The 20,413-nt window shown below is 42.3% G+C and overlaps 1 protein-coding gene across 2 annotated transcripts in view; it reads right to left on the bottom strand.

Moving 5' to 3' along the window:
- The window catches only part of STAM (signal transducing adaptor molecule), a 42,642-nt gene extending 30,826 nt beyond the window's left edge, over nt 1–11,816 (bottom strand). The window contains exon 1 of one of the 2 annotated variants that reach the window (XM_075419458.1): nt 11,648–11,816. In XM_075419458.1, coding sequence (XP_075275573.1) covers nt 11,648–11,687 — 40 coding nt within the window. In that variant the 5' untranslated portion in view covers nt 11,688–11,816. Of the gene's footprint in view, nt 1–8,586; nt 8,652–11,647 lie in introns of those variants that run through there. The other variant, XM_075419459.1, reaches the window with a different exon arrangement.
- Between the last annotated feature and the right edge of the window lie 8,597 nt (nt 11,817–20,413).

Genomic DNA, 20,413 nt, shown 5'->3' with positions numbered 1-20,413 from the left:
GAGAAGCTGTGGATGCCTCCTCCCTGGAAGTGTTCAAGGCTAGGCTGGATGGAGCTCTGAGCAACCTGGTCTAGTGGAAGATGTCCCTGCTCATGGCAGAGGGGTTGGAACCAGATGATCTTTAAGGTCCCTTCCAACCCAAACCATTCTATGATTCTATGAGTACTCCAGAATTTCAGTTATTTAGTTGGGGATACCTTATAAACACAAGCAAATGAGATAGAGGGAGGGGAAAAAAAAGGCTAGGAAAAACCAATAGCATTACACTTTTCCTGCTTGTTGTTTACCATTTTAATACAGCCAGCTGTCAGTCATCCATAGGCAGAATACTTGTGCCATACATGTTTAAGACACCTGAACTGAATGCCTTGCATAGAGCCATCACAGGCCAAGACAGTCTTCTGCAGCCACAGCCCATGAACACAGCAGCTGCACCGTGTCCAACGCCAGCCTCGAGTCTGAGGCATCCTAACTGCTTTTCTGAAACACAGAGCCTAAGCGGAGTTGTACCTGAGCTGAAGGTGTGCCTACATGACACTCCCAAAGCTGAACACAGCTGATAAGCACAGCCCAGAGACACATAAAACAGCCCGCATGGAGGCAGTTTAGTTCCAGGACTCCACATTTCAGTTCATTGCCAGTTCTGCTGGAACTGGACCAGCTCCAGTCAAAGTGTGTCTGCATGGTGTCCTCCAGAGCTGTGAGGTCCCGCCAGGCTCAGGGCTCACCTGCAGCCTCACAAACCCATGCCGCTCACTCGTGCCCAATGCCATACTTCAGGTCACACATCCTTCAGCAGTCTGAGCTGAGAAACCCAGTGGAACTGAGACTCTGACCTTTTCCATTATTCTACACACCAAACAGTCATCTGTACTTTTGGCAACAACTGATCCTTCTTTCCTCACAATGTCATCAGAAAGAAATCGCATGGCAATCGGTTATGTCTTTTACAAACCGGAAAGTAAAATAATGCATGTTTAAGGTTTAAAAATAACAACAAAGTGTCTTACATGCTAATTTAAACAGTTTGGCTAAAACAAAAAAATAAGATAGTGATTGATGAAATCCCTGATCCACATCAACCACACCAACTACAACCTTCATTTTAATTCTCTGTAACAATATTTTGCAAATTTATCCACAAGCACAATTACAAGTTTTCTATCATGACTACATTCCTTCTTGAAAGTTGAACACAGTCCTGTATAAAAACTGCCACTTGCTCACAACACCTTCCCCCTTGTTAGTCAGGATATTTCCTCCACCAACAAGCACTAGATAGTTTCTTACTAAATTTCAGTCTGAAACCCAGTTTCACTGTGTACTTTCTGTCTTCTGTAGTAACAAGCATCCATTAATGCTCTTGGATAACAAAATTAATTGTAAGACATTTTTTTTTGCAAAAAATTTGCCTCGAGATTTAGTTAAAATCCTGTCTCAAACAAGGGCAGTTAAAAGTTAATGGCATAGTGTGAACATTAGCAGTACACTGTCTGACATTGACTGTCCACGAAAAAGGCCACTATCTCTGTCAGAGCATTAGAGAGTGACTACCACCTTTCACCACTCTGAGAACAGGAGCAATAAAGATGCTTTGACAAAATTCCTATGTTGCACCAGTGTTCTATAGACTAAATTATGACTTAAAGCTACTTCAGCTAAATTACTTACACTAAAACACACGAATGCTCTCTCTTCTAATGCAAGGCACACACTCACAACCAAAAAAACTTTATATGCCTTCAGTATTTGCTTACCCTGACTAGCAGCTGGCACCCTACCAGCCTTCAGGTACAGCTGGCATGTCACTGACAGACTCTATCTTAGTACCAAAATGCACTCTGACAGAGAGGGGAAAACAGACATTTGTATTTAAACTCTTAGGATACACTAGCACAGAAGACAGAAGATAACTTCAACTAGAAATGTTCTTCAGCTTCCATCTCTGACCAAAAAAAATTCTGCTATAGCAATATTAATTAATACTAACCTCACGAGGTTCAACAGGGCCAAGTGCAAGGTCCTACACCTGGGTTGGGGCAACCTCCGCTATCAATACAGATTCGGGGATGAAGAGATTGAGAACAGCCCTGCCAAGAAGGACTTGGGGGTACAGGTGGATGAAAAGCTGGACATGAGCCGACAATGTGTGCTCGTAGCCCAGAAGACCAACCGTATCCTGGGCTGCTTCAAAAGCAGCATGGCCAGCAGATCAGGGGAGGTGATTCTGCCTCTCTGCTCTGCTCTGGTGAGACCTCACCTGGAGTCCTGCGTCCAGCACAGGAAGGACACAGAGCTGTTGGAGCAGGCCCAGAGAAGGGCCACAAAGATGATCCAAGGGCTGGAACACCTCTCCTATGACGAAAGGTTGAGAGAGTTGGGGTTGTTCAGCCTGGAGAAGAGAAGGCTCCAGGGAGACTTTATTGAGGCCTTTCAGTACTTAAAGGCGGCTTATAGGAAAGAAGAGAAAAATCTTTTTAGCAAGGCCTGTTGTGACAGGACAAGGAGTAATGGTTTTAAACTCAAAGAGGGTAGATTTAAACTGGATATAAGACAGAAATATTTTACCATAAGGGTGGTGAAACACTGGAACAGGTTGCCCAGGGAGGTGGTAGATGCCCCATCCCTGGAAACATTCAAGGCAAGGTTGGACGGGGCTCTGAGCAACTGGTCTAGTTGAAGATGTCCCTGTTCACTGCAGGGGGGTTGGGCTAGATGACCTCTAAAGGTCCCTTCCAACCCAAAGCATTCTATGATGGAGCTTTGTCTGACGTTTTGTGAAACAGCTCTCTCCCATAAAGCTGCATTGCTCAAATCTGAGGCGTTGTTTCCCTAGCACATGCGAAGCCTACATATTAATGTAGTAACTTTAACCAGCACAAGACTATCAAGTCTTATGTTGCCTCTGATTGTAACTAGTAGCTTTTAAATTTTACGACTGCTTTATTTCCCTTTTTTTTTTTCCCCCACTACAGGTCTTCAATTTTCACCTTTATTTTTTTTAGAAGTTATTTAAAATTATTTTCTTACAATTAATTCCATAAAGACAGACACACAAAGTGATAAGCGCCATGATTTCAGAGGAAAGGAATACTTAGAACTATGGCTTCATTGAATAACAATAATAACAACGATTCTGCACAACTTAAGTATACCTTCTAAAAAAACTTCCATTATTTATTTAATTCCTTAAACAAAAGCAAGACACAGAAAACTAATATATCACATTTTCCAGCCATTTTGCAAGGCATAGAGTGTGGGATCACTAGGCTTCTCCCTTTATACTTCTTCTGTACTCAGAACACTAATCATACCACGCCAGACGAATTCCATCTTGCCCAACATTCAGTCTCTAATATATATTATATCTAAAGTAGTACATGCCTAGGAAAACAAAAAAGGTAAGTATTAGTTGTACTTCCCTACAACACACCTTTCGATGACCAACAATTTGCGGCTTCATAACTCCTGCGTCAGAAATGGTGCTTCAACCACACACACATAGTCATAAATCACATACAACACAAATAATTCAGAAAGTGTTCTGAAGCAAAATGCATCTCCTCCAATAGAAATCTCAGCTGTGTCTGAATCTTCAAAATTTCCCAATAAGTTCTAGAACATAATCTCTTTCAAATAAAATATCTAAATGCTGAAATCATATTACTAAACATATTTTCTATCTTTTTTTTCCAGCTAAAACTCTGAATAAAATTTATACAGACCTGAACATCATCTGCCTTCTAAAGAAAACACCATTCCTCAGTGCAAACACTCTCTAGTCTCACCGAAATACTGTACCAAAACCCCAGGAGACAGCGTTACACCTATTGATCAGAAGCCATGCCAGAAATATCTAAACATATGATTTATTGCATTAGTTATACTTCGGTTGTGGTGAAAGTACATGGACTCTTTTGGGATACTTCTATAAACCAGCCTCTCCGTATGTTGGAAAGGTCATGAATTTTGTTGAGGCCCCTTTTCCCTCTGATTTACACAAACCTGAAAGCTTGGAGCATCAATAAAATTCTGTTTTCTCCTCTGGTTTTGTGCATTATTTAGAAATCATAACCAAAGCAAAAATATTTGCACTGTGACTCTATTTGAAGTTCCCTATTACATACAAAACAAACTGCAGTTGATCATTTTAGGACAGACGAAACAAACTTTCTCAAAAGAAAAAATAATAAATTCCTAATATTTCATAACTGTCCTAAAATAAATTTATCATCAGATTTATAAAGCACTATTAGACAGAAGAAATGTAGCACATGCTGAAAAAAGCCACTGCCAAACTTAGTGGTTGACTGTTTAGGTGCTGGTAAAAGAAGTATAAATATTGCTGCAGATTTTCCATGCAAACATGTGCCAGTCACTTGATTTCTTTGCCTTAGTTCTGCATCTTAACAATAGCACTTTCCTGCCTTATCAGAATTTTCCAAGAGTAAATACTCTCATCGATGGTCGGATACTGCAGTGAATAGCATGATGCATTTCTTAAGGCAGAAAACTTTAAGACTGCCCATTGCTAATACATTTTCAGAGGGAAGTCTTGGCAGGTTTGAGCTTCTTAAGCTTTAGATTTTACTGGTTTATTTTACAAAAAATCCAATCTTAGAGCTATTTTTCTGCTACAAAGCATCAAAGATGTTAAAACAACCTAGAACTTCAAGAAATAACAAAAACAGATCAAAAAAACCCAAATCCAACACTTAAAATATACATTATTTGAAGTAGTTAAACATGAGTAAAACCTGTCAGAATATCCTACTAAACTAAGGTGTCATGGAAATAATCTCATTTCCCCAGCTACACATCTCTAAAACGAAATACTGAATTCCTTAGTAACTGAAGTTACAAGAAAAGGAATGGCTACAGAAAGTCTTAAAAGAACAGCTAAAGAAAGTCTTCACTCACAGACTAAAGTTACAAACACCTCCTAGCATGATAAAAAAATCCACAAAAATCCATTATATCAATGTAAACACCACAGAATTAAAAAAGAAATCAACATTCCACTCAGCCTTCTCTCCCCCTCTCCCACTGTAAGTCTTGTTTTCTTCCAAGGTTAAATAACTTTACCCCTCCCTATATAAATGCAAATACTAAAATTCCAAAGCATTGTAAAAACACGAACGTAACTACTTCATCTCTTCAATATAGTTTAAATAGTCTTGAAAGACTAAAACTGATTGCAAATTTTTCTTTTTGCAGTCACTCATCAAGAAATTCTGATTACGTACCATTCCACATCACTGAAGTTGAAAGTAATTAATTTTGTTCTTTTTGTCTATCAAATAAAATGAACAAATGCATTTTCTGACCCATTCTACAAGAAACACCTCTTTAATACTAACCACTCTGCATTTCACCGGCATGCTCAGCACTGCACAGCAGAATACAACCAACCAGATTCCATTTAGACAAGATTGAACTAAACCTGTAACAGACAATGCCACCATAGAAAGAAACAAGAATTTCATTAGCTTCAACAAAGCTATTAATCAACTTCTTCAGATTAACTGTATCCCAATTTACAGTATTCCTCAAAAGTCCTTATGAGAGCACTTGTAGAAGGTGTCCTATGGAAGCACTGCTAGCTGATCCAAGGCAAAGCAAGTAGCAGTGACTGAGAAGACATGAGGCCATCCCAACTCATCCCTTCAGAAGACTGTGTAGGATCTCACCACATGAGGCAGCCTAGCCAAGATAGACATCGCTGAACTCAGCAAACTGAGCAGAATGAAGACAAAAGGATTCAAGATCCAGTAGGACAATGCCAAAAACAACAGTAAGACAAGCCGGGCAAAAATAATTTAGATGTTCAGACGTCTTATGGCAAACTTCAACAAATCCACGGAACTCAAACTACCTTTAACCCAGAAATATTACAACAGAGCAGGACAGTGAGCACATTAGAGAGATATGAGAATGATGACGATTACTCTGTAAACAAGGTGTATCACAGGCACGTTACACTAATAAATGGTGCCAGGATCTATTTGCCGAGCCCCACAAAACAAGCCACAGTAGAAGTGGCATTTCTGGAAAAAAAAAAAAAAAAACAAAACAACCAACAAGAGACTTAACTTCTCACATCAAGTACACAATGTTATTTTTATCAGCCAGAGGAACAGATCTCACATGTTGGAGAACTCCTTTGAATCTTCTGAATTTTGGTATTATAATGTGCACTCTCACAGCTGAAATGAGAGGAAGCACTTCAAGTGACAGCTCTTCCCTGGGAGGAAAGAAAAAGAATTAACAGGAAAGTACAGTCTACAAAACCTCCTTTGCCTATGGAACATAACATGTTGGCTTCAAATTGCCAGCTGAACTCAAAGTCTGGCAATTCATTTTCAGAATGAGATACTGAAGAAGATTTTCTTGTTGGCTATCATACAGAAGGGGTATTCCGCTCATTTTTATGCTGTCAGCGTTGCTATTTTTCACTGAGAACAGGCACCAAAGGTATCTTTAGTGAGAAGTTCTTGTTTTTCATAAACATTTATAAATAACTGAAAAGTGGAATGCCTATAGCTCCCTTCCCCACACACTTTCTACTAAGCCTCCCTGTTAACTCACAGTTAATATCCTTCTGCCTAAAACAATGCTGAGAAAAGCAGTAGGCCAACTTGGGCAAAGAAATGCAGCCTCATGACAAGATGAACCAGTCCTTGGAATCCATCTCCCAATGCAGCCAGAAGTTAACTCACAGTCTGCAGTCTCCACAATCATCTGGGGTCAAGAACGTCCTCTGTCACAATTCTCCCTCCTCTTGGCAAACCTGGCCTAAACAGACAAAAGCCCAGCTCGGAGAACATCTAATTGGATCATTTGGAAGATGTTGACTAACCAAGGGGACAAATCCAAAGAATAATAAGTTTAAATAGCCAGAGTATTTTATTACAAGAAATTGTGCCATGGGAATCATGGTCAAAGCATGTCTTACATTCTAATGCATCAAACTACACACTGTGGTACTTAAGGTGTCCCCTACTTAGCTACAATCATATGCAATTCATGCATATTAATAAATATCCAAAGAGTTGTGAGCATAAAATGATCAATAACTGCTATACCTAATAAAACATGGAGAAAATCATTGCAAGTCGCATTGTGTTGTCAGTTCTACTACATTACTAAACTACCTGCTTAATTTCCTATTACCGTGAACAGTAAGCCTCAACCTTTCCTTTCTTCCTACTCCCGTGGCGTCTCAAACCATCACAGCAGCTACATTTAGAACCAGACTAAAATCCACAGCAAACGCAAGAAGCGCCTCCATCCTTACTATGCATAAGCAAGAAAAGTCATGCAAACCCCTCCACTGTTTTAAAACACCTGCTCTTAATATCACATGTGATTTTATAACAGCTCATACCAGAACCTCCATCTATTGCAGCTTATGAAACTTCAGAAATAATAAGCTCACAGTAGGGAGCAAAAAGTTCTTCCAGTTCTTCTTACATTAGATTCAGATTCAATGCCTGACATCGAGTTAGAATAAAGTATGCGCTACATTATGTCCAGAGTTACAGATTTTATTCTTGAGATAACATCTGAGTGACACTTCAGAACTGCTTTAGCAGTAAATTCTTCATCAAACCTAGCCTAACCACCGCTATATCACTAATTAGCCTGTCACAACAGATTAGCAGACAGTCTTTTGGTTCTTAAAGCACATTTCATGATTATTTTGCCTGCATCAAACTTACAGATAAAGCTGTACTTCTCAGGAACACTTGTCTCAGAGTAATTTTACATTCAGAATCACAGAATGGTTCGGGTTGGAAGAGACCTTTAAAGGCCATCTAGTCCAACCCCCCTACAATGCGCAGGGACATCTACCACTAGATCAGGTTGCTCAGAGCCCTGTCCAACCTGGCGTTAAATGTTTCCAAGGGTGCCAAAAAAATGGAAAACCGAGACATTTCAGGAGGCTTATTTATCCCTGACTTGTCTCATGATTCAGGATTTCAGGTAAATACAAGAAATATCCACTGGGTAAGTGCACAAGATGAGGCTGTTCGTAGGCTCAGCTGGTGATGCCTTTCCTACGGGGAGGTTTACTGCCATGGCTTATCAAAGCGCTAGATTGAACAGGTTGAATCCCATTTTTCCTGAGCAGTGAGCACCTACTGACATCACACAGTTTTACAGCCCGGCAAGCCCGTTCTCAGGCTGGTTTGCATAATGCTGGTTCTCGTATCAGCTTGGGGTGGACATGCAGGACCTTGTAACGGCAGAATGGCAGAATTGGACTTCCCATCAACCTAATAAGAACACCATTAATTCTAACTCCTTAAATGGAGGATTAGAGTCTCTTAATTATAACCTCAGCAGTCCAATGTCTTGAAGGTTTTGTCTTTTGTTACACTCCAATATTCTGTTCCTTACTTGGACACACTGTCAAAGGTTCCCAGACTTGATTGTGAAAATCCACACTGACTTGTGTCATCACTGATTAGTATTCCTTCCTGTTGAAACATTCCTAAATACGGTTAAAAGAGGGTTCAGAAAACAAAAAGTATTTGCGATTCATCCACAGATTTGGACTCTTTGAGGATGACAACGGCTTACCTCCTCACATCTCTGGGCAGCTGTCCTGGGTTTGGCCAGGACAGGGTTAATTTTCACCGGACTCCAGGAAGGGGCACAGCCGGGGGGTGGGGGCTGACCCCACCTGGCCAAACAAAGTCCGGTATTCCATGCCATGTGCCGTCACGCTGGGTTCCGGTGGGGGGGGGCGGCGCGGCGGGAACGCTGTCGCGGCTTGGGGGGGCGCGGCGCCAGTGCTGTTCGGGAGAGCGGCTCTCTGGGTCGTACGGTTCGTTGTTGTGTTTTCTCCTTATTTGTATCGTTCTTGTTCCTGTTTCCCTCTGTTTGCTGTTCTGTTAAACTGCCCCTATCCCGACCCACCAGTTTCTGCCTCTTTCTTTTCATTCTCCTCCGCACGCCGGCGGGGGGAGGGGCAGCCGCGTGGCGCTTTTGTTGCCGGCGGCAGCCAAAACCAAAACAGCAGCTTAAAGCATTCTTTAATATTATTAGTTTAACAGTAGTCTTAAACAACATTCTTTTTCCCCGCACACCTAAAGAAGAGGTGCATCCCTCAAAAATCTCTGTACAAAGTTACCACTAAATGGTAAGGTAGTACGGATGACCAGTTGCCACAGCAGGAGCATGCTAACAGGACAAGCCAAATGCTGATGACTGGCCAAAGTGAGAAGTTTCTCCTTCTGAACTTACAGATTCTTATGCTCCTCAAAAAAACAGAAAACAATTTAGTTCCAGATGTGTTCTCTGCAATCCATCATCCTAAATGGTTCCAAAATCATTTCCAACTCTTACACAGTACTGATCAGCTGCCCAGCAGACAAGCATGCACAGCTATCACAGCAATACTATCAACTACACCAATGTCTACATTCATATAAAATTAAGAATAGCTTTTGACCGCCTTCCTGCTTCAGGAACTTGATTTTCAAAAGAAAACTTTATTTCTGGGCAAGAACGAAAGCAGAGCACTCAACTTTCATTCTGAGAAAAGAATTGAAAAACAACACTACTACTTGACAACTTTTGGAAGTTTTCCGAGAACATGAGAGCTTACTTCACAGCTGACGTTATCTCATGAAGCCTGCCAAGAAGTTCATCCAGATAACAGCACATTCCCAGGGGGCCTTGGAGAAGGAGGGCCCAGGGACACTTTCTGGGAGACTTCACCATTCCCGTCTCCCTGCCACAAATCCAGTTAAGTGATGGATATAGGCAGCAGGCTCCTGAAAGCAGGCTGCCACCAGCTGAACAGCCTGCTGCTCCTTCGGTCTCCCTCAGGACACTATGAAAGGCGCTAACAGAAAGAGGCTGTGTTTACCAGTGAAAATTAGCCCATTGCAACTATCCGCTTTTCCAAGAACAATTTGGGATTGAGTGGTTATATCCCTGTGCTCATACAGTACTCAGAACAACGTATTTGAAAAACATCTACTGGTGATCATACCAGGCAAGCACAGTAGGTAAGGTGTTGGCATCCTCTTCACCTAGAAAACAGCAAATAACCAACCAAAGTAACAGTTGGGTGCTACTACCCTGCATTATGAAACTTGCAGCGCTGACAAGCACATCTATCAGACTTAGCTCTAGGGAAACCCACTCTAGCAGTCTGATCTTCACTGCTAGACAGCGGCCTTCGGAAGTAAAAAAGTGAACATTCGCCAGAACGTCAGCTATCACTTTTTAATCTTATTAGTTCAAATCATTCTCACCAATAATATTATCAATGTTTCAATCACCTAATGTTCCATGAAAAACTGGCAAGCAGTGCAATCTCAACTGCCAAATTACACTAGAAGACAGCAAAACAATTAGGAAAAATAATTTACTACTTTTCAAAATAAGTCATTGTCAACTTTGCCACCAAGAAAACTTTAAATTGAAGAGCAGTCTTCGGTGGGAAATTGTTCTGAGCTGCTCAAAGTGAGAAGAAAAGCGAGCTAGGCTTTATCAAGATGCAACAGATTAAGAATTCCCAGTAACATACACACAGAATTTGTGTCATAGTCCTTCATTTATGCACTAACCCTTCCTCCAGAAAAGACACCTATTTTTCAAACAGTTTTGAGCTGTGTTTTTGAAGAGCTGGAAGAATCAAATTGGAGCCCTGAGTTTTAAAGTTGGATTAACATTAAGAAAGAAACAATGCATTCATAGTTGAAAGCTACAGCAAGTAAAAGGCCACTAAAATAATTTGTTCCACAAAACACGTACAGTGTTACACTGCTGTAAGAAAATAATCTAGGCCGGGTGGGGAGGGTACTTAACCAAATATGAGGAAAAGTCCCTTTCTATGATGCTGTTCCCCAGACAAAGGTTTTGTCACTCAAAGTAAAACAGACGTCAGCAGCAGGTTGGAGACAAACCGGATTACATAATCACAAATAAAACGTGCAAAACAAATTTTGAACTGCCTACATGTTATTTCACCTTCTGTTTGGTCACATTAGCAAAAAGCATAATTTTTGCTAAGCAAAAGCCAAGCATTCCCTCTCCATCTAGTTTGGCCTTGTAACAAGCACGGCAGGGATGAAACCTGATCACAGCACGTCAAGTTTCACTCGCAAGGGAAGAAGAACGCTCCCACAGGAATCCACTTTACAGCACTGAATGCAGAATGCTTTGACAATTCTCTCCTGCCTGCCCGTGAAGCAGCTGTAGCCGGAGCTTTTGACTTCTCGCCCTTCCAGCAACGCTCGGGCACCAGCATTCCTCACCGCTCCCTTCACTGTCCCGCAGCGCTACCCCCGCTAAGCAGAGCAGGCCAGCCCGCTCCCCGCCGGCCCCCCGCGCTCTGCTCCGCGGAGCCAGGCAGGGCCCGCGGCAGCCCCCGCCGCCCCCGTCCTGCCACCGACCAGGCCGCGGCCCCCGCCGCCCGCTCCCCCGGCCCGGCCCGGCCCGGCCGCCGCCGCTCCCCCCGGCTCCCCACCACCCGGAGAGCCCGGCGGCAGAGGGCTGAGGGGAAGCGGGCCGTCAGGCGGCGGCCGGCCGGAGGCGGGAGCAGGTCGGGGGCAGGGCCGGCCGCGGGGTTACCTCAGGGGGAGGCCGGGGCGGAGGACCGGGCCGGAGGTCCGCGGGAGCCACTCACCCACATCCTGGTCGAAGGGGTTGGTGGCGAAGAGCGGCATGGCGGGGCACGGCGCGGCCACCCCTCCCGGCGGCGCGGCGGCGGAGTGAGAAGCCCTCAGCAGCGGCGGCGGCAGCAGCTCCGCCTCCCTCCCGGCTACCTCCGCCACCGCCTCCGCCCAGGGCCGGGGAGCCAGCCCGCCGCGCGCAGCATGCTGGGAAACCGGGGCTGGCCCCGCCGCCTGGCCCCGGCTCCGGCCCAGCGCCCGGGGAGCGGGGCCCGGCGGGTGGAGAGGCCCCTCAGGCCCTGCCTGCAGGGGCCCGCGGCCCGAGCTGTGCCCGGCCCCCGCCGGACTCGCCAGGTGAGCGGGCGGGCGGGCGGGCGGGCGTCCCGCCGGGCCGGGGCGGGCCTGGCCTCGCCTGCCGCCCAGCCTCCGCAGGCACCGCGCCTGCTGCCCCCCGGGCCGCGTAGGGCCGCTCGAGGCGGGACTTTATTTTATTCAATTCTGCTGAGCTCCTTCGCGCCTCTGTAGTTGAGAGGTGAGTCGGCTTCGTGCCCAGACACGTTTGCTCCCGATGGAAGATTTTCAGAGCTTCTCCGTACGTGGGGCCAGCTGGGCCTCTGCATCGCTGGTGCCGTTGCGCTGCTGAAGCCGGTGGCCTGATGGCGAAGGTGCGGTGGTCATGGCAGCGCCTTTCCCAGCGTGGCGCGGGAGCCTGTCCGCTGCTCCGCGGTTAGGTCCCGTTGCGATCAGTCGCTCGCCAGCAGCTGTCGGCTGGTCGCAGGGCCGGAATGTCCCGTGGCCTTTGGCCACGCAGCCGCGTCTCACTGCCTCTCTTCGTGCACGTGTCTGGTTGGCTTCGATGGGATGTGTCCCACGGTAACACTTTGACTGGTAGGATGTGACACATTCTGCCTATTCCTGCTGTCACATAAAACTCGAGTCATTGTCCTTAAGGGCCTTTAGTACCGTTTAATTATTCTCAACGAATTGGGTCACAGATTAAGCAAAAAAGGGCACATGCACGCATTTGAGGGAAGAGTCACAGGCATCCCGAAGAGCAATATGGGCCGGTCACAAGAGTGCAAGGAAGAAATGGAAAACATACTACGACGGCTGTTTGCGGAGCAGAAACACTAGATGCAATCAATATTACTAACCGTGCTCAATAATTAATGTGATTGCATGCATTAGGGAGACTTCTGACACATCAAATGAAAACTGCACACCAAGCCTCATCCCACAGGGATTTACAATCATTAGGCACTTCCTTATTTTACTAAAATTTTTTCCAGGATCTCAAGTTCTACTTTCCCTATCCAGAACAACTGTTTTCACAGCAGCTGATGTGAGTCAGCATTGATCTACAGCTTAGGACTGACTACGTTTAAGGAATTGGGTGTTCTTTATGGATTCTGCCCCAATTCAATGACATATGCTAGATATTCTCAGAGGATGCTTTACCTCTTCACCATTCATCATCCCCCGGTATGTTCACAAAAGACATATGGCAGATGTTCTCAGAGCCTGTTTTATCCCCTCCTTTTCCATCCGTTGCCTCGGGTGGGTGTCAAAATGAGTTGTAAGGATCCTTTCAAAAGAGGCAGAGCTTTAATGCAGTAGTTCTGCAGTAAGGGCAAACACAAGGCATGTGGGGAACTGGGGTTTTACACTGTCTTCAGCCTGAAAGGATTCCAACACAACTTTACTTCCCAGGCAACACCCTAGTCAACATTTTGGCAAGCGTAGTCCATACTCAGGGAGCACCTTAAGGCTCTGTAGTCATGACTCATGTTTTATTTCTGTAATGATTTTTTTCTGCTGAACACAGTGTGAAGTAGAAGAGTCCTTCAAATACTCAGTATTATATTGCATCTCCCTCTTTTCCCTGTCCTGTGGCTCTGGCGTTCGTCCATGGCACAGCAATGGGTGGGGGTTAGAGCACTCCTCCCCGAAGTGTGGGGTTTGCCCTCTCAGACACAGATAGCTATGAAAACCAGCTTTTCCACCTTACGTGTGAGTAGTATAATGAGCATGCTATTAAAAAAGGTGTGTTAAGCTTCCTTTACCGGATGCAGTTTAAAATGCTTGTATTATTTCCTACTGCATTTGAAATGGAACACATGCTGCCTGAGTTAGCTCCCTAAAAGTAAGGAATTTAGTCCAAAGGTACAGTCTCAAATGGAGTCTAATTTCAGGGTAACTACAGCTGATAGAGAATGTAGCAACACTGCACTCCCTGTGCCCACAGCTGTGTGCTGCCACCACGTTTTTCGTGTTAGGTCTGGAATTTGATCCAATCCATTTGTGGCTGCACAATCAGCTGATCCAACTGAAAACTACCTCACTGCAGAAAGTTCCCTGTCAGATCGTGTCACTCGTCTAATTCACCTTGCAAATAGATCCCAGGCAAGGGAAGATGTGGGAAGGCACAGCTAGAGACTGTACTTCACCACACTGGGTCAAGACAAACAGGCTTGTCTAGGAGATTATTCATCCGTTCTATTTCAGACCTCCTTCCGAAGATGGCCTCTGCAACGGCCTGACTCTGCTGACTTCATGGAGGAACTTACCTACCCAACGGCTGTCTGACTCAGGGCTTGTCTCCAGACAGCCTTATAGCAAGTTTTAAGTAGGGTGTTTTTTAAAAATGTGTTACTTTTGTCCAGAGTAAACAGTCTCAGATGATTGGTATAGACACTTCTTCTTACTTTGCACACTTGATTTTCTATATAGTACTGTTGTTCAGATACTGCTAAGTGATAAAGGCATGTATTCAGTTAATTCCCAGTGCAACTCACTTCTTGAATTTTAAAGATGGAACATACTTTTAAATTTGCTTAAGTAACTGTTTAATTTTGTTGTTTGTTTATATAATTACTTATTTTTTAAATGATGGCAAGGGTTTATCCATACCAAGGTTAGTTCTGGATTCTGATGACATACAATGATTCATTTCCCTATAGTCTTCCAACAGGAAAGGGTACTTAGAAACAGCAACTTGTAGATGAGAATCTGATAGAGAAGTTCGAACATTTTTACAATCACTCAGCTGACACACATCTGCATTAGACAAGCATATTTCTTAGTGGAAGACAAAAACATTATGGCCATGGAGAGAAAGTCCACTGCAGTACCAGTTTACTGGAGGAGTATTATACTTGGCATGCCCATTTATTTTAACACGTTAGTTTGCTAGCTGCTGCACTGTAAAGATAAGGTGTATAACTCCAGTAAAAAGTCAGGCCAGTACACTTTTAGCAAGGAAACAGATATGAAGACCAATGGTTGTCGCAGGGATCAGTCACACTGACCTCTATTTTAACTGTTTTTTCATTATAGCCCACTGCGTACATTGCTTCCAGAACAGGAAGCTGGGCAGAAAAGAAAATCAAAGGAAAAGAGGAAGGTTCAGAATAGAGATAGTGCCAGCAGTCCACTTAATCACAGCTTTTGTCTTCGCACTTAATCACAGCTTTTGTCTTCGACAGGGCAAGTACAAGAAGTTTTGGATGGCATACAAGGTGCTGTAATGCATAACAATACTATGACTAAGACAAATTTTATCCCAGTCACAGGCCACATGTAAGTGTTCTAAGTACTGTACTACAGCAATTTCCTTCCCATCTGTAATCTTATTCTACCTGTCCTAATATTTTGCAAGTGTCCAAATTGCATGGCTATTTTCTTGTATAAAGAGAATATATGAAACATATCAATACACTAAGTCTGGTGTCCTCTGTTATACAAGAAGTCAGGCTAAAATTATTTAGTTGTTCTTTTGGCCTTAATATTTACGAACTATGCAAGTAGGATTTTATGAAGCAAATAGCTGCAGTTCCTTCAAATCCATGTAACGTTAGAACTAGGCAGGTATTCAAATAATAAACTTCATAAAACAATTCATTTTGCCCTGACAATTTGTAATGGGCAACTTTCTAGTTAGTATTTGCACATGTAGATGCCAGAAACAAGAGTTTATATCTTCCTCAATCTTTCTGTATTCAAAGCAGTACTTGCAAAGCAGCTCACTTGAAGTAGTATTTCGTATGTTTACATCGTAGATTTGTTAAATGATTTTGGATATCAAGTTCACCAGTCAAACAGAAAAATGTGTTGATACTATTGGCTTTAGTAAGCTTATAGTGATGCACTGTGATATGCCTGTAAGAAGCAGATAATCTGCGAGTTGCTGGGACCGCTGGGTGCCTGGGGGATGCTGGCAGGAGCATCACGCTGTGTCAGCTTCCCGACACTGCCATGGGCACCGCTTGTCCTACTGCTTTTTTTGGCACGAACACCTGTTCTCCGTGTGGCCAAACTGACTACACCCAATATGGTCACTTTTTCTTGCTGATAACTCAGACCAGTTCTCAACCAATGATGAGGTTAAAATTAATCTTTTTGTGCTTCACCACTTTTCTAAGAAGGAAAATAGAAATACTTGCACTGGCCATAATGGGAGTTAGATTGGAACACTATTCTGTTGATAAGGAGCCCCTTTTAACTCAAGTCTTTGAAATAAAACTAAGTAACAAACAGAGATTGTGTGTGCTCTGAAACTAATAATGGAAGCAGTCACCTCTACAGAGATTGTAGTGTCACACAAGCAAGTTACGATTGAAATACACTGAAAATTAGAAGGTATTTTTAATATTATTGAGGTGTGTTTTGTCAAACTCTGTGAAAAATTTGCCTGATCTGTTGGCAAGGAAGCAAATCTTTAATTAAGAAAAACATTGTATTTATTGCATAATATAGGGAAGGGTATTTAAGAGTATCTTACTTATGCTAGCAGTTAATTTTCAACATGTACATTATTTTACTCACGTGAACAGTACCATTGAAGTTAATGATAGCAATTTTAAGTTTTGAGCATTTTATGGGTATATCTATATCATTAGAACATTAGAGTAGAGTTAGCTTTTTGATACAGCCAGTGTGCATAGTGTGCAAAGGTGCCGACTGCATAGATTACAGTCTGTGGAACTGGTCTATACATAAATCTGCCCAAGCCTAGCAGTGCAACAAGATGTCAGCATAGTTAAACAGTAGAACAGTCCACAACATCCCATAAAAAAGTAATTATTGTACAGAGTCCAATTAGTCTATTATAGCAAAAAGCACACTGAGTTTGGATAAACCAGACTCAGATGAGCAGGATAGTCATCTCCCTTTAACAGGCATGCGTCCTTCAACACTGCAGTTTGGGTTATAATATAAATAGAACAGTACACAAGGGCATTTCAAACTGGTGCTTTTCAGAGCATAAAATACATATACCAGTGCTTTTCAGATATATAGAATCAATAGTTTTCATACAAAGACTTCTAAATGTTCACATCAGAATTTTTGTATTTTTATAACAGAAAAATAAACTTCCACGTGTTCCTGGCACCTGTTTTCCTTCACTGGCTACTGAACTGTATGGTCTGAGGCTTACTATGAGTCATTTATCTTGCAGTAGCAGTGCAAAACTCCAGGTGCTTCAGATGTGCCAAATACAAAGACATCTTCTTGGTCTTCCCACAGGATTTATCCAATCCATTCTACACTACGCCTTTTCAAAGCATCTTCTGTCCTACTCCTGGAGTAGTAAATAATACACACCCGGATGAATGCATAAAAAGCATGTAAACAGTGTTGTTCAATTTAGACGTAGCTAAATTCTGTTTACTTGCATTTATCCTTGAATATGTCACTGATTACTACATGCCATAAACCTAAAATAGTGTGCAAGTACCATACATAAGTCTGTTGTCTCAACACTTTGTTCTTGCAGAGTGTGTTGGGAGCATTAAGCAAAGACAGGACAGAAGGACAAACAGAATTTTAAGTTGTTAATTTTTTTGACAAATTCTCCTTCCTCGGGATTTTAAGTTATCATCTGGCATTTAACTGTTCTGAAGTATAAAGGTGATTCATGATTCTGCAGGGCTTATACTAAGTAATTCTTGCAGCATTTCATAGTAGATGACCTTCCCCTGTGATAGTGGACCTTGGAAGTCATTATATGGGTTTCGGAATGCTGTAACTTTTCATTTCATAGCAATGTTCCCATATTGGATAGGTACATTTTTTAATAAAAAAAAAATCATTATAGAACACTGCATGAGAAGATAGTTCTCATAAAAACTTTGCCTTGTATTTCTGGAAATAGATTGGAAATAAAACCTATTCAGCTTTAGAAGATATTGAATATCTACTTGTGCAGTAGGAAACCTAGAAGATAAATATACACGGATAATATCGATCATGAAGAAGGCTAGGAAGACCAATCATTTTTGTAATAACAGTATAGCAATGTTGATGGTTTGGAACTAGAGTGAGCAAAGGAGAACTGTCTGGGAAGACTGAGAATGAATATGAAACATAACGATGCGCTCACCTACAATACAGAAGACCTTGGTCTGACTGTCTTAACATTTATTAGGATGTTTGATTTCAGGCTGTATTTGAATAACAGCAAAGTTGAGAGAATTGATTTCAGAAGCTGATTTAGAGAACGCAGTTAATGCATCAGCTTGTTCAGATCCATTGGTTACACTTCTATATGTAGACAAAATCTGTCTTACGAATCATTGGGAGATTTTTTGGGGCTAAAAAGTGTTAACCAAAGTTGAAATCTTAGATTAAATAATTTTGCCACTATAAAAGTACAGTATTTCTAATTAAGCACAGATAGTGTTCTTAATGCTTTGAAAATAGCTGACATTTTATCAAATTTAAATAAAGGATCTTGTAATGACTCAGAAAATACAGACTAGTAAACCACAAATGTATACATTGTAAATTGACATAAATCATGATTAAAAAAAAAAGCAATAGAAAACTTATGAAAAGGAAATTACATTTCAACTGATTTATTGCAATTGCTGGAAAATGTAATTACAAAAACAGATAAAAAAGAAAAATTACTAACACAACCAACACATTTTGAAAACACTACTGAAAAATAGTCACACAGGAACTATCAAGGATATGAAGTAGTTACAGGTTCAGAAGCAAAATATCTCCATGGATCAAAACATGGGAAACAGAAACAAAGAGCAAGTTTTCTTCATCACGGCAAAAAGAAATCAATGGGGTGTTTATGAAAGTTCTATAATAAGTTTTGTGCTTAATACCTTCATAAATGGTGAGGAAACACAGACAAGTCTGGGACGGCAAAACCTGCAAATGACACAAAATATTTAGTTTATTCAAATCCAGAAAGGATTATGAGGTTCTTTGGGCATTTCTCATCAGTGAGGTGAATGGGTAGTGTGATAGCAAGAGAAATCGTATGCTCATAAATAAAAAATACAATATTAGAGCAAAAACAGTGAGCAAGTACTTCATTAAGAAGTTCTTAATTGACTAAACCAACTCAAGTTAAGCCTGGTCATTATTACAGATACTTTGTTCATCCAAAATCAGTAAGGTTGAGCAAATAAATAGTGGGAAGGAAAATAATACAGAGTTCTGATGAGAATACATCAAACATGGCTTATCAAATTTCAAAAGATTCTGTGCAAATGCATGGAAAACATTGAAGGAGGCATTTAAAAACGGAAAATGTTTACTTTAGAAAGCAAGTAGGATTTATTCCCTCAAATCTGCTGTGGAAAAATGTCAAGAGACAAATGGCAAACGATAGCTAAAAGTATTAAAAAATCACAGCTAATACTAAGAATTGGGATCAGGTCGTGCCTTCCTCTGTGTATCATAATTTAAAATCAGAAACCCTTCATCAGTGAATGAAGTCATAATCTGGCAAATTTAAATGAGACAAAAAATAGTTTTCACATAGCCCATGGTTAATTTGCCAAAGCCAAGAAGGCAGGAAAGTCTGAAGAGAGAAGTAAAATTTGGAGGGAAAAAAGGTATAAGTAAGGTAGCAGGAATACCCAGAATTAAAACAGTATATATAGAAAATAGTTTTGAATGCTACAGAGTTAAACCAATTTATAACTGTAACATTAAGATGAAATTTAGGCTCAGATTATCCCGTATTTGCCCCCTACATAGTTTCTTGCACTTTCCTCTGAAGCATAAGGTTGGCAAAAACTCCTGGATTAGGTTGTTCAATCCTGTGTGTAAATGCTTCTATCTATATTTTGTAACTATAGGATTCCCAAATTGGGTTATATTTGTGACTACCTGAACACAAAAAGTGTCCATGCATATTTAACATGGATGCTTGCTACAATCTCACCAGCACACACCTGGTGCCCTTTTGCCAGCTACTCACTTTGCAGGCACGCGTTGTACACTGGCTGTTGCCAGTGGGCATGTGTTTTCAGGCTGAAAGCTGAACATCTGCTTGTGTGCTTTGGTGAGGAGAGGGAGAGAGACGGAGTTTTTGTGTGGCACATCTACTAATCCTTCATCTGAAAACCCGGGAACTGAGACCACCTAGGTGTTCTAAACATTGAGATGAGGTATCAGGTCCCAAAGGAGGTAGACTTGGACTCTTGAAAGCTTTCAGGATTGACAAAGTGGCATTTCAAAGATACATCTGGACTCACCTTTGGAATTCTGTCTGCCTGTGCCTGTGTTCAAGGTGTTTGGGCTGAGTGGCCGTGGTCACCGTGCTCAGCTGTGGAAACGAGGAGCCCGGGGCTACACACACGCTGCCCGAAGCAGCGAGGGCGTCCCCAGGCTGGCGCAGACTGAGCCTGGCATCAGGATGGCCGGTGCAGCCTGTACCTCCGCAGGACTGTGTCACACCGGTACAGCTCGGGCTGAGGCAGCTGCCCCGTCCAGAGTGAGCCCCAGCAACACTCCCTGTGCTGGCTGTGCTT

The sequence above is a fragment of the Opisthocomus hoazin genome, chromosome 4, assembly GCF_030867145.1.
Source record: "Opisthocomus hoazin isolate bOpiHoa1 chromosome 4, bOpiHoa1.hap1, whole genome shotgun sequence".
NCBI classification, from domain to species: domain Eukaryota; kingdom Metazoa; phylum Chordata; class Aves; order Opisthocomiformes; family Opisthocomidae; genus Opisthocomus; species Opisthocomus hoazin.
The sequence above is the reverse complement of the archived record's forward strand: the minus strand, read 5'-3'. Positions and strand labels throughout refer to the sequence as shown.